Consider the following 15,532-nt stretch of genomic DNA (forward strand, 5'->3'; position numbering starts at 1 on the left):
GGTGGCATCAATGGTTTATTTACATGTTCATAAAAAAAAAAATATAAACATCGCTAACAATGAGTCAATCTCATACATATAAAAATATTATTCATTAAGATAGTCGAACTAGTTAGTCCTTCCAAGTTCAAACAATTCCTCTTACTAGACTGTAGTGGGAATATTAAGAAGCAGTTAGTCTTGTTTGTTACATATAGGTTTATAAGAATGACTCAATCATCCTCAAACAATACATCTATATCAAATTAGTATAAAAGATGACTATTAAACACTTTAAACTAATGATTTCAATTTGTATTTAAACACACTTTCACCCTTCGAGTTTTTTTGTTTTTGTTTTTTCTTTTAGTATATTATCAATTGAGTTAGTCATTGGAGATGAACAACGAAGTTGTTGGTTGGAGTTGGTCACCCGAGATGATCATTGGAGTTAGTCACCCGAGGTGATCGCTGGAGTTGGCAGCTAGAGGTGGTTTTGAAAGTTGGTTGCTAGAGGTGGTCATTGTCAAAGTTGATCATTAAAGGTGATCTTTCCTGAAGTTGGTAGCTTGAGGTGAATGTCGACATAGGTGGTTATCGTCGGAGTTGATCATTAGAGGTGATTTTTGTCAAAATTGATTATTAAAGGTGGTTTTCATAAAAAATGGTCACCAAAACCCAAAGTTCGTTCGAGGTGATCGTCGAAATTAGGTGTTTAAGATGGTCATTGCTGAATTGATCATTAGAGGTGGTCTTTGTTGGAGCTGGTTGCCTGAGGTGAATATCGTCATAGGTGGTTGTCATCAAAGTTAGAACATCGAAGGTGGTTTTTGGAGTCTAGAGTTGATCGTCGGATGTAGTTGCCAGAGTTCGAAGTTCATCCGAGGTGATCGTTGGAGTTGGTTGCCAAAGTTGATCATTAGAGGTAGTATTTGTTGGAGGTGGTTGTTTAAGATGAATATTATCATAGATAGTTATTGGAGTTGATCATCGGAAGTGGTATTTGTCCGAGGTGGTTGTCAGAGTCGAAGTTAGTCACTGGAGTTAGGCACGCAAAGGTGATCATCAGAGTTGGTCCTAAAATATGTCGTTGGAGTGTGGCAACGGTAGTCGTGAACGGTGGCCGACGAGTATAACCATCGAAAATATTGAAGGGAGAGTTGGGTTAGTTAGAGTGAGTTGGTCAAAATAACAACTCTATCCCTGTCTAAGGTGGTAGCCTAAATATTGAGTTAGTAATTTTCGTGTACTTAGCTATGGGTGAGCCATACACCCCTTTTGTTTTTTTTTCCTAATATTTATTAACGAGGAAAACGGAGAGAAGGCTCCCCCATTAAACGATCATCATCACCAGCCGTAGACAGTCCAAACTGCGTCTGTGAAGTCTTGTCTGCCAGCTGCTCCGACGGCAAGGGGTCCGCCGGAATCGTCTACAGGGGCTAGAATCGTTATTTTTCCCACGGTTCGAAGGTCTGATTCTCTCTCTTCCTTCTCCCTCACTCTCTGTTTATCAGTTCTCTGTGTCTTTCTCTCTTCCATTCTGCATCTCCTTCACAGTCTGCTTCTAACGCCATTAGCCCTTTCCCGGTAAATTTCTTTGTTTTCTCCTGATTACTTGTTCTCTGTCGCAAATAGTTCTCTTATTGCAAGTCTTCAGATCTTAAACGTGTCGTAGCCCTTTCGCTGTTTGCAGCAATAAATGATCATTGAGGTCTTTTATCTTGCTCAATAGATGTATGAACTAATTGGATCTTGGTTTCACTATCTGGTTTCCACTATGATTAGTTTGCTTGAAAATTTGAAATTAAGGAGTGCAAACACTGAGAACGAATTTGCGTTTTCTATTACTTAATCAGCCTTTGTTGATGTTGAAATGCTGTCATATACACATCCCAGATGATGTTCGTACCTGCCATTTCGCCCTCAAGTATTACATTTGAGTTCGTTTATTGATTTACTCTGCATATATGATAGCCTTTCTCTTTCTTTGTGTGGACTAACTTGTTGGCTATTGCATTTCTTTATCCAGAATTTCTTCTTCGTTGAGCATTTGTAGAACTGAATCTCTATTGTATATTTGATATCGTCTCCTAGTGATTTATACGTTTTCTGTGTCATAGTTTTGGAGCCTTTGTTAACAACTTATCTATCTGAAATTTCAGATATTGGGTTTTAGAATCTCCCTTAACAAGAAAACACCAATGGCAGAACTTAGTCTGGGTATATTGATAGACATTCTAGATGAAGAATGGATGAGAGACACACTCCCTCATGATGGTAATTCTCAGCCTTCATTTCTCTATAGTCAAGAAATCAATTGTAACAAGCTATCCATTGCTTATTTAATGTAGTTGTTCTATCATTATCATAGATCTTCTACTCCCTCCCGTGCTGGTTGTTCGGCCTGATGACACCGAGGACTCAAGTATGTCTCCTAACTTATAACTCAAGGTTCAATTTTGATAACACATTCTAAAATGAAGCATGTTTTTGCACTCGATATTAAATTTGGTAAATGGAGTTCCTATGTCAAGAATCAATGAGTTTGCAATGCTTTTGATAGTGTTTTCATAACTTTGAGGAATGGAAAGCAAGATGCTACAAATCTTTTTCTTTCTTTCTTTCTTTTCTTTTTTTTTTTTTTTTTATATCCGTGAATCTCCGGACCAATTTATGCGCTGCTCGACTAATCTCATAGGACTACCCGCTAGACCCTACAACATTTGGGTCTCAAGGAAATTCGTAGGATATTAAATCCTAAGTATGTGGTCACCATGGATTGAACCCATTTCCCCTTAGCCTTTTATCAAATTCCATACCCTTTATTTACCACTAGGTCAACCCATGATGGTTCAAGATGCTTCAAAGTTAAATGTAATACTTGAAGGTGAAATGGCAGCTGAAAATTTGTATCCTAGATTTTTCAAAGGCTGATTAAGCTAGCACTAAGAGACAACAAAAGCTTTTAATTTATTAATTTTACAACCAAAAATTTTGTATCCTAGATTTCGAAGGTATCTCCCAACATCATAAGTCCTTACTACCACCCCTCCAATCTCAATGCCCTCAAGCCCTTTAATTCTTGTTTTACACCTCAAGGCTCAAGCTCAAGGCAGCCATTCATTCCTCTAGCCTTATTTTTTCTCTTTATTTTCACCTTTTGAATGTTCAGCCTATTAATATATTTTCTTCTTCTTTCTGTCTTGTGGCTTAATAGTTATTATGCAGTAGTGAAAATTGTGGATAGGAAGTAATATACGGATCTTTAATCACTTTGTTAGAAGCACTGAAGAGCTGAGGAAAGTTGTTTTTGTCTCTACTTCTTACCGTCTCAAGTCATAAGTTTTTGTTGTAATTATTGCTAACCACTGCTTGTGCCAACTGGAAGGCCTTCACTGTAATTTTAATTTTGTTTAGGTACGTATCTTAAAAATGAAAATATTTTTTTGGGCTTCCAAATTCCCCACTTTCCTGATACTTCTTTGTTTTATTTCTTCGTCATTTCTTCGTCTTTCTGCCATCTATGGTGTTGACACCTTAAAGCGCATCTTTCACTTAAAAAACACTATTCAATACCAAATAATATGCAAATCGATTAGTTTTTTCTTTCTATTTTTGGTTTGCCAATTGTAGCAATTTGCAGGAGAATTCATTTTTTATCTCTTTTGCCTCTGGACTTCTGTGCAGATCAGGAGGCTCAGCCAGTTGATACCGATACCTGGCATGATCTTGCCCTAGGTAACCAATGAACCTTTTCCTAACTAAGGATGGTCTGTTTTCAAGAGATTTGCTTCAAGTTAGAAATTTTATGATCATATTCTCTTGCTGTATTCGCATTGTAGATTTTCAGATTTCATTAAAATCCATGCTGTAGATGTTAAAGATCTATGTAGAAAGCGTTCCTTTGTGGCAAAAGAAACTATGTACATGTTCGTGGCAGTCGGTTAAGACTATTGATGGATTTGCTGCTCTCTTTTGTAATTTGTTGTGTGGAGACAGACTGAAATATTGTTTATTATTATGAGATCCATGTCCAATTCTATTTGAAAGACTTTAGGGGTTGTTTGTGAGGCTAGAATATAATCAGGATTACTGGAAATCAGAGGAGTGTTGAAATGAGTGAGGAATCAAGGACAGAATGGAAATGGGATCGTGAAGCATGAAAATGGTGGGAAAGAGAGTTGGATTAAAAACTGTGAGAGCGGAATGAGTTTAATAATGCATATTGGGCCCAAAATGCTCAATCCAAACATAGATTTTGTGTCAATAAGTTAATGAATTACTGATGTGATTTCTGAGGTAGCTCTAATATAATGTAGACGCCAAGTATTAATAGTGAAATAGACAGGAGCTTTGGAGTTTATATTACTAGGTGAGGTTGAAAAAGGATGCAACTCGAACAAATATGTGAAAAAAAAGTTATGAAAAAACTTTATTACATACGAGAATTGTACAAAAATGCAAGGAGTGGAAAATAGAGAATATATTTTTCCATTCTTTCTTGCCAGTCCAGAGCCAGAAGAGGAGGAAAGGGAAGTTGATTTTGAGCATAGTTTGTGTAAGACTTCAATTATCATCTCTAAGGTTTGTGGTTTGATCTCCACTCGTGCAACTGTCGAAACCCAATAAAAGCAAAAAAAAAAAGTGAGGAAAGTGCTAGGTGAGCTTTCTGTTGCTTTCTCTTTGACCTACGAGATATTGCAAGAGCAAGCATTTTTGTCTTAGATTTTTAGATTGACTAAGTTACCATTTTCATTTTGCCTTGAGACTGGCAGTTTTAAAGTTTAGGAGCACACAAAATACAATGGCTAAAATAAAATGTAAACTAGAACTTTCATGGTTGATTTGTTTAACAAGGAACAAATAAAATATTTGGCATGAAAGTAATTCATTTTGTGATTACAATTTAAAAATTGGAAATAAAATCTTCAATCATACTTCATGTAAATTCTAATTTATAAAGACTAGTTTGATAAGGATTTTAGTTTTAGTTTCTTGTTTTTGAAATATATGTTTATTTACCCACATTTTTTTAGTATCATCTTCATTTTTTATTAAATGGAAAAACCTCAAATCTCAACGTTGCTTCTTGAGGTTTTTCTTTGTCACACATAGTATGGGGTGCATAAATAAAAACTCTCTATGTGACATTCCTTTTGAGAACGTCATCGAGTTCAGACTACAAAATAAATTAACTTGAATGTGGCTTCTCTCTTTCTTTCTTTGCTTCATTCAACAAATACTACTTTGGCTTTGATGTGTTTGTTCTACATGTTGTACCAGATTGAAGGTGCTAGCAATCTTGTAATTTCAAAACTTATTGTAGGTTCAAAATTATCCAACAATTTGTGAAACCATAATGTTTGATTTGCAATTGATGCGTCATAAATATATTTAGCGTAGATTTAACTACAACTTTTTTCTCCTTAAAACTTTCGAGAGAAAAAAATATAAATGGAAGTACTTTTAAATACATCAACACAATCATTTAATCAGATCTAATATTTGAGATTTTGGGGAGAGTCCATTAAATCAAATATTTGGTTTCCTTTGAGAATTTATTAATTACTCAAATCAAATAAAAGATTTGTACTTTTGGTGAGAATTCATTGAATAAAATATTTTAAAAATATATTTAGTTTCAAATCAATGGGTCGGTTTTGGGTAAAAATCCATTTATCAATAAAATTTTGGAAGGTGAGATTGTTGAAATTTTGAATTTGTGAATTTCCCCCCTTTCTATCTCAAGTAGATTTGGGAAATAAAAAGGCAGAAAGAATGTGGCAAAAGTTACGGTTTGAAGACAGAAGTAAATAAAGAAAGTTCTGGTTATATAAAAAAATGTCTTTCAACTTTATACCAAAATACTATTGAACTTCTAAAAGCTTCCAAAAAGAATTAAAAAATATTTAGTTTTGGATAGAAATTGTAAATGTTTTGTTTAAAAAATATCTTTAAATTTCAAAAATACCTTTAAGGGGTTTTTTAACCCATCTCCCCCACTTGGTCGAGTAACATATTAAGTCCCACATATTTTTCACCCACATGTACGCCCTCATTCCTCTCTCTTGACTCTACGGACGTTTCAGTTGAAACCCTAATGCCTCTCACTCGATTCTTCGACAAGGGTTTCCTTTCTCCGATCGTTGCCGATTTCTTCAACCTTCCCCTCATTCACCATCGTTCTTTCTTTCGGTTTGTTAGGGTCAAATGTGAAGGGATCGAACACCTGTGGAAGTGTACAAATGTCGATGCCATTGAATTTATTTCAACTTTACAGAATAACAAAGAAGACATACATCTAAAGATGCTTGAAATTAACACAAATAGATGAGAAACTTACCCTTACAGACTTTCTTCAAATAGTTTCTTCACTCTACGAATTTCCTCCAACCCCACGAATTTCAAACAAACACTAATGCTACCAATGGAATTGACATAATCACTTGGCTACCTTATTATTCTCAAGCAAGAATCTGAATTGTGGGATCCATCATCTTTTTGGAAGGAGGGAATGAAAAAACATATCTTTTAGGAAAGGCAAATCAAAGAACTGTCCATTTAACATAGTCTACCACTCACATAATTAGTTTATTGGATTGTGTTAATTTAGGACATTGTGAAGGGTGTTGAAAATCCATGGTAGGGGTCGATGGTGTCTGAATAGAAAATTGGTGGGGGGAGGTCTATATATCCTTCGTTCTCAAATATGTTGATTTTTTCGTTCTTTGTTCTTCCGACCCTTTGAAATCTCTTCACCTTTGCCGCTTCAATGAAGATCTGAGAACCAGTCTCATGAAATGTATATACTCCTATATTTTGAAACATTTGTATATTATAATTTCCTATCAGAGTTCTTCTGAGTTTCTACTTCATGGTATGTATATATTTCTACATTTTCCATTTTCCATTGATATCTTTTTCATACTCTTTTCTGGCATGCGTTTGATTCTATCTTCTCGTTCATATCCATTTGCCTATTTAAATGTTCCATGCTCTCCATCATTTAAATTTTCCATGTTCTTTCCCAATCCATTTGCCTATTTAAATTTTCACATTTACTTCACCTTGATGTAGTTTCTTTATTTTTTCCATTATTATTAATTTCCTTATTTAATGGGCCACCAAACATATCTTCCTTTTTGTGTTTGTTGACTGAACTCCATTTGTTTGATTAAGTTTGTATATGTATTATTAATTGTAGTTTGTTCATTTATTACTGAGTAGGGGGAAAACAGATTCAGGAGATAGAGTTTTGTTTAAGAAGAATATTTGAAATGATTCTTCCAAAATTAAACCATAAATCACACTTTTCAAGATTAGGATCCAAAGTTCAATCTTTCATGTGTACTTTGAAAAATGAAATCTTACAAATCGACTATCCATATTTTTTTCAAGAAAGATGGGCAAATTAATTAATCTGAAAAAATTGTTTTAAGAAAATATATTTATATATATATAGATATCATAAAAGTAATTTATTTAGAGTTCAAAAAACTGGAATAAATACCCTAACATATGATCTTAGCTCTACACCTCAAACACATATATATGAACTCAAACAAAATAACTTTGCACCTCAAACACAGACGTATGAACTCAAACAAAACAACTTTACACCTGTCACACCCCTCTTAAACTTACCTCTTACACCCGAAAGAAGGCTTGGAGATAACAAACATCACCCTTATATAATACCTGTTATCCATCACCTTGCACTTACCAAACACATCTCGAACTGTACTTTGATAACTACTGTCCATCTTGGATCTATATTACAACAACCCTTTAGCTAAGGTATGAAATAACAACAACTCTCTGGTTAATTATTTTAGCATCAAACCGTTATAATATTTATACAATTCTAGACTCAACTTAGATAATGCTACTCTTAGGCTAGAGAACTCTTAAAAGCAGACCTTAACCCAGAAACGTGGTTATAGTGTGACAGACCTTGACCTTAGCAGCACTCTTCACTCTTACGCTGCCTGAGGGGAGGAGGGAACAAACCATTTGGAAAACATGAGTTGGGAAAGCTCAGTGAATGACATGTTTAGTATAAATTTGGGCGCATGGTCTACCTTCTCAACTCAATTTCAGATTTAGTTGGTCGCATGGCATCATGGTCAACGCATGGCATTCCCTCATCAATGCATAGCCTCTCCCCGAAACCCTAATTCTCATAAACTTTCTTCTTTTGAGTCTTCTTTGAGGGAAATTGAGTTGTGAGTTGAAATGAAGTTCTCCTGAGGTATTTATAGCTCTTAAAAGTGTCTTCGCCATCCTTCCTATGCCATCAACACATGACACCTCCCCATTTGAGTGTCTTCACCACGTTGAGCCACCACCTACTTCCACGCCACCACTTACTTGCATGTGAGCTTGAGGTGTCTTCACCATGTATAGTCCAACACATAGCTCCTCCTTGAGATGTCATTCTAACCTTTTGCATGTCCTACTATATGCCCACCTCATCTTTTGGCTCGGCCAAGACTTCACTTGATTGAGTCACGTACCCCATTTTGTTGTCAATCAGACCTTACTTTTCAAGTTTGATCAAATCAACCCATGATAGCTATGTTGGGCACATGGTTGCTTCACCAACCACTCTATGCGTCCAACAATCTTCCCTCTGTGCGCCCATGTAGTGGTTAACACATGGTTCCTTGGTTTTGGACGTATGGTTCCCTAACTATGCTACCAACTTGCCTCTCATCTCATAGCATAACTTCTTTCTTTGGCTCATAACTAGGGTATGTGTCCATCCTACTCTTTCCTTCCTAGGTATGCGTTCAACTAGGGTACTTGGGCTTTCTTGGCATAACTCTTTCCCAAGGGGTTGTCTTGTGCTTCCATCTTACTCCTCATAGATCCAAAATGGATTCCACAAAGTCCCCTATGCGTGAACCCTAACTGTATGCATCCAACTTTCCTTTTCTTCCCTCTTCCTTGGTTTTTATCTTCTTCTCAAGCATAACTTTCTCTTTTAAACTCAAAGGTGTAACCATGTGTCCTTTTTGACTTACTTTTCCTCCAAGCATATGTCCATCTATGTGCTCACATGCCCATCTATGCGTCCAACACTCCATTTATGCGTCCAACACCCCATTCTTTAGGGTTTCCTCCACTTGTAGTGTCTTATGTTGTCTAACACTTAGCCAAAATCTCTCCCTTGAATACCCTATGTGCCCATCATGCTTTCTTATGGTATGAATCCAACTTTTATTCTCATGGTATAGTTTGGATACTTAGCCAAATTTTTTACTCCAATTACTATGCCTCCAGCACTTTGAAACATTTCTTGTTGTATCTTGAAAACCCAACAAGTTCCTTTGGCCCAAATATTTTGGTTTTGATGTTTGAAGGGTTGGAAGGAATTGTCCAACAAGGATTGAAGTGCGATTTAGGTGAAGATTGGTAAGTACTAGGCCTTGGTGACCTTTGTATATGTGTAATTTAGTTGACTGGAAAATTTGGGCAAGTCCTTGAGGTTGTTAAATCTTTTGGATTGTCATTAGGACTATCATATGGATTTTAATTCTAAAATGGTTATGATTGGGTCAGAAACATGTTGAGCTTGTGGACTTGTGATGATTGTTGGACCAACATATTTTGAGTAGATCTATGTGGTGCTGTTGGGCTAAATCGGTGTATGAAATTTGGTCTAAAGCTTTAATCTAACTTCAGCTCATGACTTAGGTTCAAATTCCAAACTTGGTGGGAAGCTAGAAGAGGGTTTGACTGTTGGATTAATTTCTGGGCTTAAGTCTGAGGTAAGTAATCTTACTGCTAGAACTGCCCTGGTGCCAGGCAATGATAATTATGATTTATTGAGGATTATTAGTTAACATGATATTTATGTATGCCTTCATTGACTGAGGTTTGAAAGGATTAGAGCCAGATATTGATAATTATGATTTACTGAGGATATGTTGATGGTTTGATGTTTATGTATGCCTTGTTTGCATGAGGGTTTAAAAGACTGGATGCGCATAGAGATGTTTGAATGCTAGCATGATTTGAGTATATTATTATTGTTGGAGATCCTGCTGAATCTGAGGATGATGAGATGTATATGTATGTTATAGAGCTATGATGATGAAATCTATGTGTGTTATAGAACCATGATGATGAGATGTATACGTATGTTATGGGACTAGGATAACGAGATGTATATGTATGTTGTAGAACCATGATGATGAGATGTATATGTATGTTATAGAACCATGTTATGATACTTGTGATGTTGGGATCGTGATAGTGTCCTCATTGATTAGTTAGATGCCCACTAGAGATTATGTGTCCTTCGAAATTCACTAGAGGCGGTGGTTTCCTTCGGGATCCACCAGAGGTTGTGTTTCCTTCGGGATTCACTAGAGGTGGTGCTTTCCTTTAGGATTCACCAAAGGTTGTGTGTCCTTTGGGATTCACTAAAGGTGGTGGTTTCCTTCGGAATCCACCAGAGATTGTGTTTCCTTCGGAATTCACTAGAGGTGGTGCTTTTCTTCGAGATTCACCAGAGGTTATGTTTCTTTCGAAATTCACTAGAGGTGTCGCTTTCCTTCGGGATTCACCAGAGGTTGTGTTTCCTTCGGGATTCACTACAGGTGGTGTCTCTTTAGGGGTTCACAAAGGTTGTGGGTCCTATAAGACTTACTAGAGGTAGTGGGTATACTTGACTATAGTAGGATGAAATTCAGTTATTCATGTATGTATGTGTAGGACTAAGAGAGTGTTTACGTTCTGCCAGATGTAGGCATCTAAAGGACATAGATGCCTAACCTGACCCCAGTAGTACGGTTACTTACTGGGAATTTTATACTCATCATTTTTCATGTTAATGTTTCAGGTAAGAGTGGGGTTACTTACTGAATATTTTATACTCATCATTTTTCATGTTAATGTTTCAGGTAAGAGCGAATGACAAGCGGAATCCAGGTCGAGCCAATGGGACTAGTTTTAAGCTTCCGCTCATGTTTTAAGTTTTCCTTTATGTTCTTTTTTTTATTCACTTTCAGTTTTGGTATTTGGAACTTAGTGTTGAGATTTGTTTTCAGACTTATTTATTTTCTTTTATGACTTTTTGGTACTCTATCATTTGAATTTATTATTTGGATTTAATGAAAATCATTTAAGCTACCTTATTTATTTAGCATTTATTTTATTATAAAAATGATGTCGTTTTAAGTTCCATGCATTTGTGTGTTTAGTAATGGCCTAGCTTGAGTCCTAAGGGTCGGGTCGTTACAAGATATATTTCTGTGTCCATTGGATATAACCAATCAACAGTACGATGACCTTTTACAAATTGTTCGTAAGTACAGTTGGGTCAAATTACCGTTTTGCCCCTGTAGTTACCACTAACTCATTTAACTCAAGCACCACTGATCCCTCTAATGAACAATAGATCATAGTCCTACTATGAGTAAAGCCCTCTCGAGCCAGGAGAGGGTGTGATGCCACATTGTTCAAGACCCGTAATTAACCTTAAAGAATAAATTTATCTATTTACCTCTACTTCGGGGAAGGAGTAAATTCTATCTTGTGTAGCTGTGTTCTCAGCTTCCCAATCAAACGAAACCCTTTGTCGGTAATCTAGCCACTCTCACCTATACAAATCAACGGACTGCCCTCATAGGCACAACTCACTCAAGATTAAAGTCATGTTACCTATGGTCATCATAGTGAAATGAAAGTCTCTATTATGAACGATGTTATATAATAGGACTAAATATTTCGTTGTCTAGTCTTATACAAACTCCTTTATATAGAATATCCTCGCTCGCATGTCTAATACATCAATGATCAGGATCATATCATTTATAGCTCTTTACAACAATTGTAACATCTACAAAGTGGGTCATACTCGTAGTGTCACTAGGATAAGGTACCCAACTTTATCTATATACTACAGACAATTTAGGTTATCACTTAAACATGATCCACTTGTTGTATGTCTCCACATACATGTTTAAGTTACAACGATAAGTTTATTGGTTTTTGGTTAATGCAACTAAAATATCACATATATTTTAGACAAAATGAATAAAAATATCAATTATTATTTATTACATAAAAGTTTATTCAGACCTTAGAATGTGATGGTGGGATCTGGTGAGTGACTAATTTGGAGAAGAAAAAGGCTAAAACTTTGAGAGAAAAAAAGGTATGAGATTATCACATAATCTCATCAATTTCCACTAAGGTCAAAAGTTTTAAAATTCATTAAACACTCTCTTAAGGCCAAAAGTGGGATTTAGTGGAACAAGTGTCTTCAAATGAAGACAACACTTAGCCATGCAAAAGTTGACATTTCTCACTCACAAATGTTAGATCTTTTCACTAACTTAGTCAAAGTTTGACTCTTAAAGTCCAAAGTCTAACAAATTTGACTTTCTAGCTTTCAAAGGTCAACAATTTAACTTCTATTACATTTTTTATTTAGTCAACAATTTGACTTTTAATGCAATTTTGACCAATTCCATTTAATTTCAAAATTAATTCTAATAATAAATTCTAAAATAAAATTAATATTAAATAATTAATTAAACAATTTAATTTAATTTAATATTAAATCCAACAAAAATCCCAATCAATATGAATCACTATTCATAATCTTGATATTAAAATCTTATTTAAATATCTTTTATTTTCTCTCTCTTTATGTTTAATTCACAATTAAACATTAGGTTACCTATATCGTATATATTTAACGCTTTGCTCCAAAAATTGAATTTGAACACTTTAAATTTGTTCGTCACATTGTTCTAAGGTTTAGTCCAATATGAGCTAATAGGGGAACCTCATGGACCTACAGATCATGGGCTCCAACGATCTGCGATTAACCGGCTAAACTCTTTAACATAGTTAACCACAACTCGTTAATTACCGAGTCACTCCACTAAAACCAGTAGTTGCACTCCCCTCACTGTAGATATATTATGTCCACCTGATACAACCATGATTAGTAAGTTAACCCTTCATAGGTTGTTCGTAATAACGACTGGGTTAAAAGCTGTTTTACCCCCGAGATTATATCTTGCTCCTTAAGTCTCACTAATCTTCTAATGAACAATTGGTTTGTGATCCAATCACTAAACCGAGTCCCTCTGGGGTCAATGGGAGGGTAGGGCCCCTTGTTCAAGACCCAGAGTCAACAATTAAGGGAACAACCTCTTTACTATCCTTAAAAGCGGGTAAGAGTGAGTTCTGTCTTACACCCTATGTCCCCAGCTATCAACCCGGTCTTACCCTTGAAATGGGAGGCTTAAGAGTGAATTTCGTTTACACCCTATGTTCTCAACTATCTACCCGATCTTACCCATGAAATGGGAGGCTTATTGAGCCGGTGTTGTTGAGTCAATCTTCACCCATGAAAATCTAAGGAGAATCCTGAATAAACAGAAATTCATAGTTAGCTCAGGATTAAGGTCAAGTTACCAAGATCATCGCCTTGAAATAGTCAGTCTTAAACAGTAAACAACATTATAAAGTAAGAATGACTTAATTTTTGGTTCAATCTTATGCAAACTCATTGTATAGGACGCCCTCACTCCTCATGTCAATACATGAATGAATTAGAATCACTTCGTTTGTAGCACTTTACAACAAATTGCAACAACTACAGAGTGAACTGCGTCTAATAGTGTTATCAGAATAAGGTACCCAACCTTATTCATATATTATAGACCGTTAAGGCTATTTACTGAACTTGATCCACTCTTATGTCTCCACATAAAGTTAACAGACGGTTTTAGGAATAGAGCTCGTTTAGTGCCCAAACGGCCCTTAGGGCCCCAAGGCCCAATTTTTGTGCGCGAACCTTCCGACGCAAAAAAGCGCGAAAATGGACCCAGGGGTTAAAAACTATGAAAAAAGCATATTCAAATAATAACCATGGATCTTTAGTTTATTAGATTTAGTCTTTATAAGTGCAATTCACATATTCAACAACATTTTTATTGAATAAACGTCAATAACATCTTTACTGATAATAGAATATGTTTAACATTACAAACTGCAAGTTTTAGGACATACAACCCAACAACTTAAAAGAATTGAAAGTTATTATCTATACTAACAAGGTGCACCTTCCTTTTCGATAACTTAATCATAGGAACTTCAAAGTTAAGCGTGCTTAGCTTGAAACAATCCTATGTCGGGTGACCTTTTGGAACTTTTCTAGGATGCATATGAGTGAGGAAAAAGCACGCTAAAAGGAATCGTGTTGGTTTGTGGGGACAACTTTCACTTCTAGAAGCATTCAAGACACGTAAGGATGACATAGCCAGGTTGCAGGGGATGCAAGGGAATGCTGGCCGCCGAGGTCATCAGGTGCCGAATCTTGGGCCTGGGGCGTTACACTGAATCTTGATACTGAGATAAATTTGAAAATTCTCAACGAATCTTATAAACTCTTGGATGATTCTCGAGTTGATATCTTTCTTGAAGATCAATCTAGATCACATGAGCAAAATTAGAAAAATTAATACTAGTTGAGATTTCTTTTGACAAAGAACTTAGGATCCAAGTTGTGACTACGCTATTGCATATAATCCCGGATTGCAACAAAAATAATTCACAATGAGACCATTAATCATTGTTTGACTCCATAAAATGTAGTTGGTTTCGGTCAACAAATTGGAAACAATAACAATACTAGTGCTATCTGAATGATGAAGATAATAAGGAATAACGTATTGTTCGATAGTAAAGTGAAAAGAAGAAGATTGACCTGTTGAAGAATTGGAAGAAACTCTTAGAGGAAATCTAGAGAAAAATTTCAAGGCTTTTGGGAGTAAATTAACTTGCTCAATCTTTATTATGAAAATTAGGGATATAAATAGCCAATGACTAATATAATTATACTATAACAAACCAATAATAAGAAAATAACTAAATGTGAATTTATAAATGTACCCTAAAATGGTCATCTGCATTCCCAAAAAAACAAATGACCTAAGATATCTTGAATGATTTAGTCTAAACAGAATATACATATAATTTACAAATTAGTTTAATTTTTGTATATTTTGTTTAATGGTTTAAATCTTATTTTGATCCTGAACTTTAAATATTATCTATTTTGGTCCTTAGACTTTTAAAAAAGTCTGTTTTAGTTCTTAAACTTTTAAAAAATGTTTACTTTAGTCTTTGTTATTAAAAATTTGTTAAGTTCTTAACAAAAATCAGATGATTTATATTTCTGGATGACTAAAATACTAAATAAGTCAACCACACTGAAAAGATCTATGGTTTCAATCTTGAATAGGGTGGTAAAATGATTTTGTATGGAATAACTTGAAAGTTATTTTTTTTTTCAAGATTTTGGTTGTTCACTATTTTGGTGCATTGCTTTGCTAGTTGACATTTAATTCATTTTCATCTTACTCAACACATATAGAGCCCAAAAATATATATCACCTGACATTTTCATTTAAGTTTTAACAAAATTTTAACCACATGTACTAAAATATTTTTTAAAAATTTTAAGACTAAAACTTACATTTTTAAAAATTTAAGAATAAAAATAGAACTAGGTTGAAAGTTCAGT

General features: G+C 35.1%; 1 protein-coding gene across 5 annotated transcripts; it reads left to right on the forward strand.

Annotated features, from left to right (window-relative positions):
* The first annotated feature begins 1,193 nt into the window (after positions 1–1,193).
* BNS (bonsai) lies at positions 1,194–11,118 on the forward strand. Of its 5 annotated transcripts, none has more exons than XM_039044842.2 (6): positions 1,194–1,449; positions 2,142–2,256; positions 2,351–2,404; positions 3,667–3,717; positions 9,679–9,752; positions 10,890–11,118. In XM_039044842.2, the coding sequence occupies exons 2-6, from the start codon at positions 2,181–2,183 to the stop codon at positions 10,959–10,961; spliced, it is 327 nt and encodes a 108-aa protein (XP_038900770.1). In that variant the 5' UTR covers positions 1,194–1,449; positions 2,142–2,180; the 3' UTR covers positions 10,962–11,118. The 5 variants fall into 5 exon arrangements, with proteins under 5 accessions (XP_038900770.1, XP_038900773.1, XP_038900772.1 ...); XM_090305811.1 differs by having other exon boundaries at positions 1,256–1,566; XM_039044845.2 differs by lacking the exon at positions 9,679–9,752.
* The last annotated feature ends 4,414 nt before the right edge of the window (positions 11,119–15,532 follow it).

Source organism: Benincasa hispida, chromosome 10 (assembly GCF_027475165.1).
Source record: "Benincasa hispida cultivar pf3 chromosome 10, pf3_genome.v1.1, whole genome shotgun sequence".
NCBI lineage: Eukaryota > Viridiplantae > Streptophyta > Magnoliopsida > Cucurbitales > Cucurbitaceae > Benincasa > Benincasa hispida.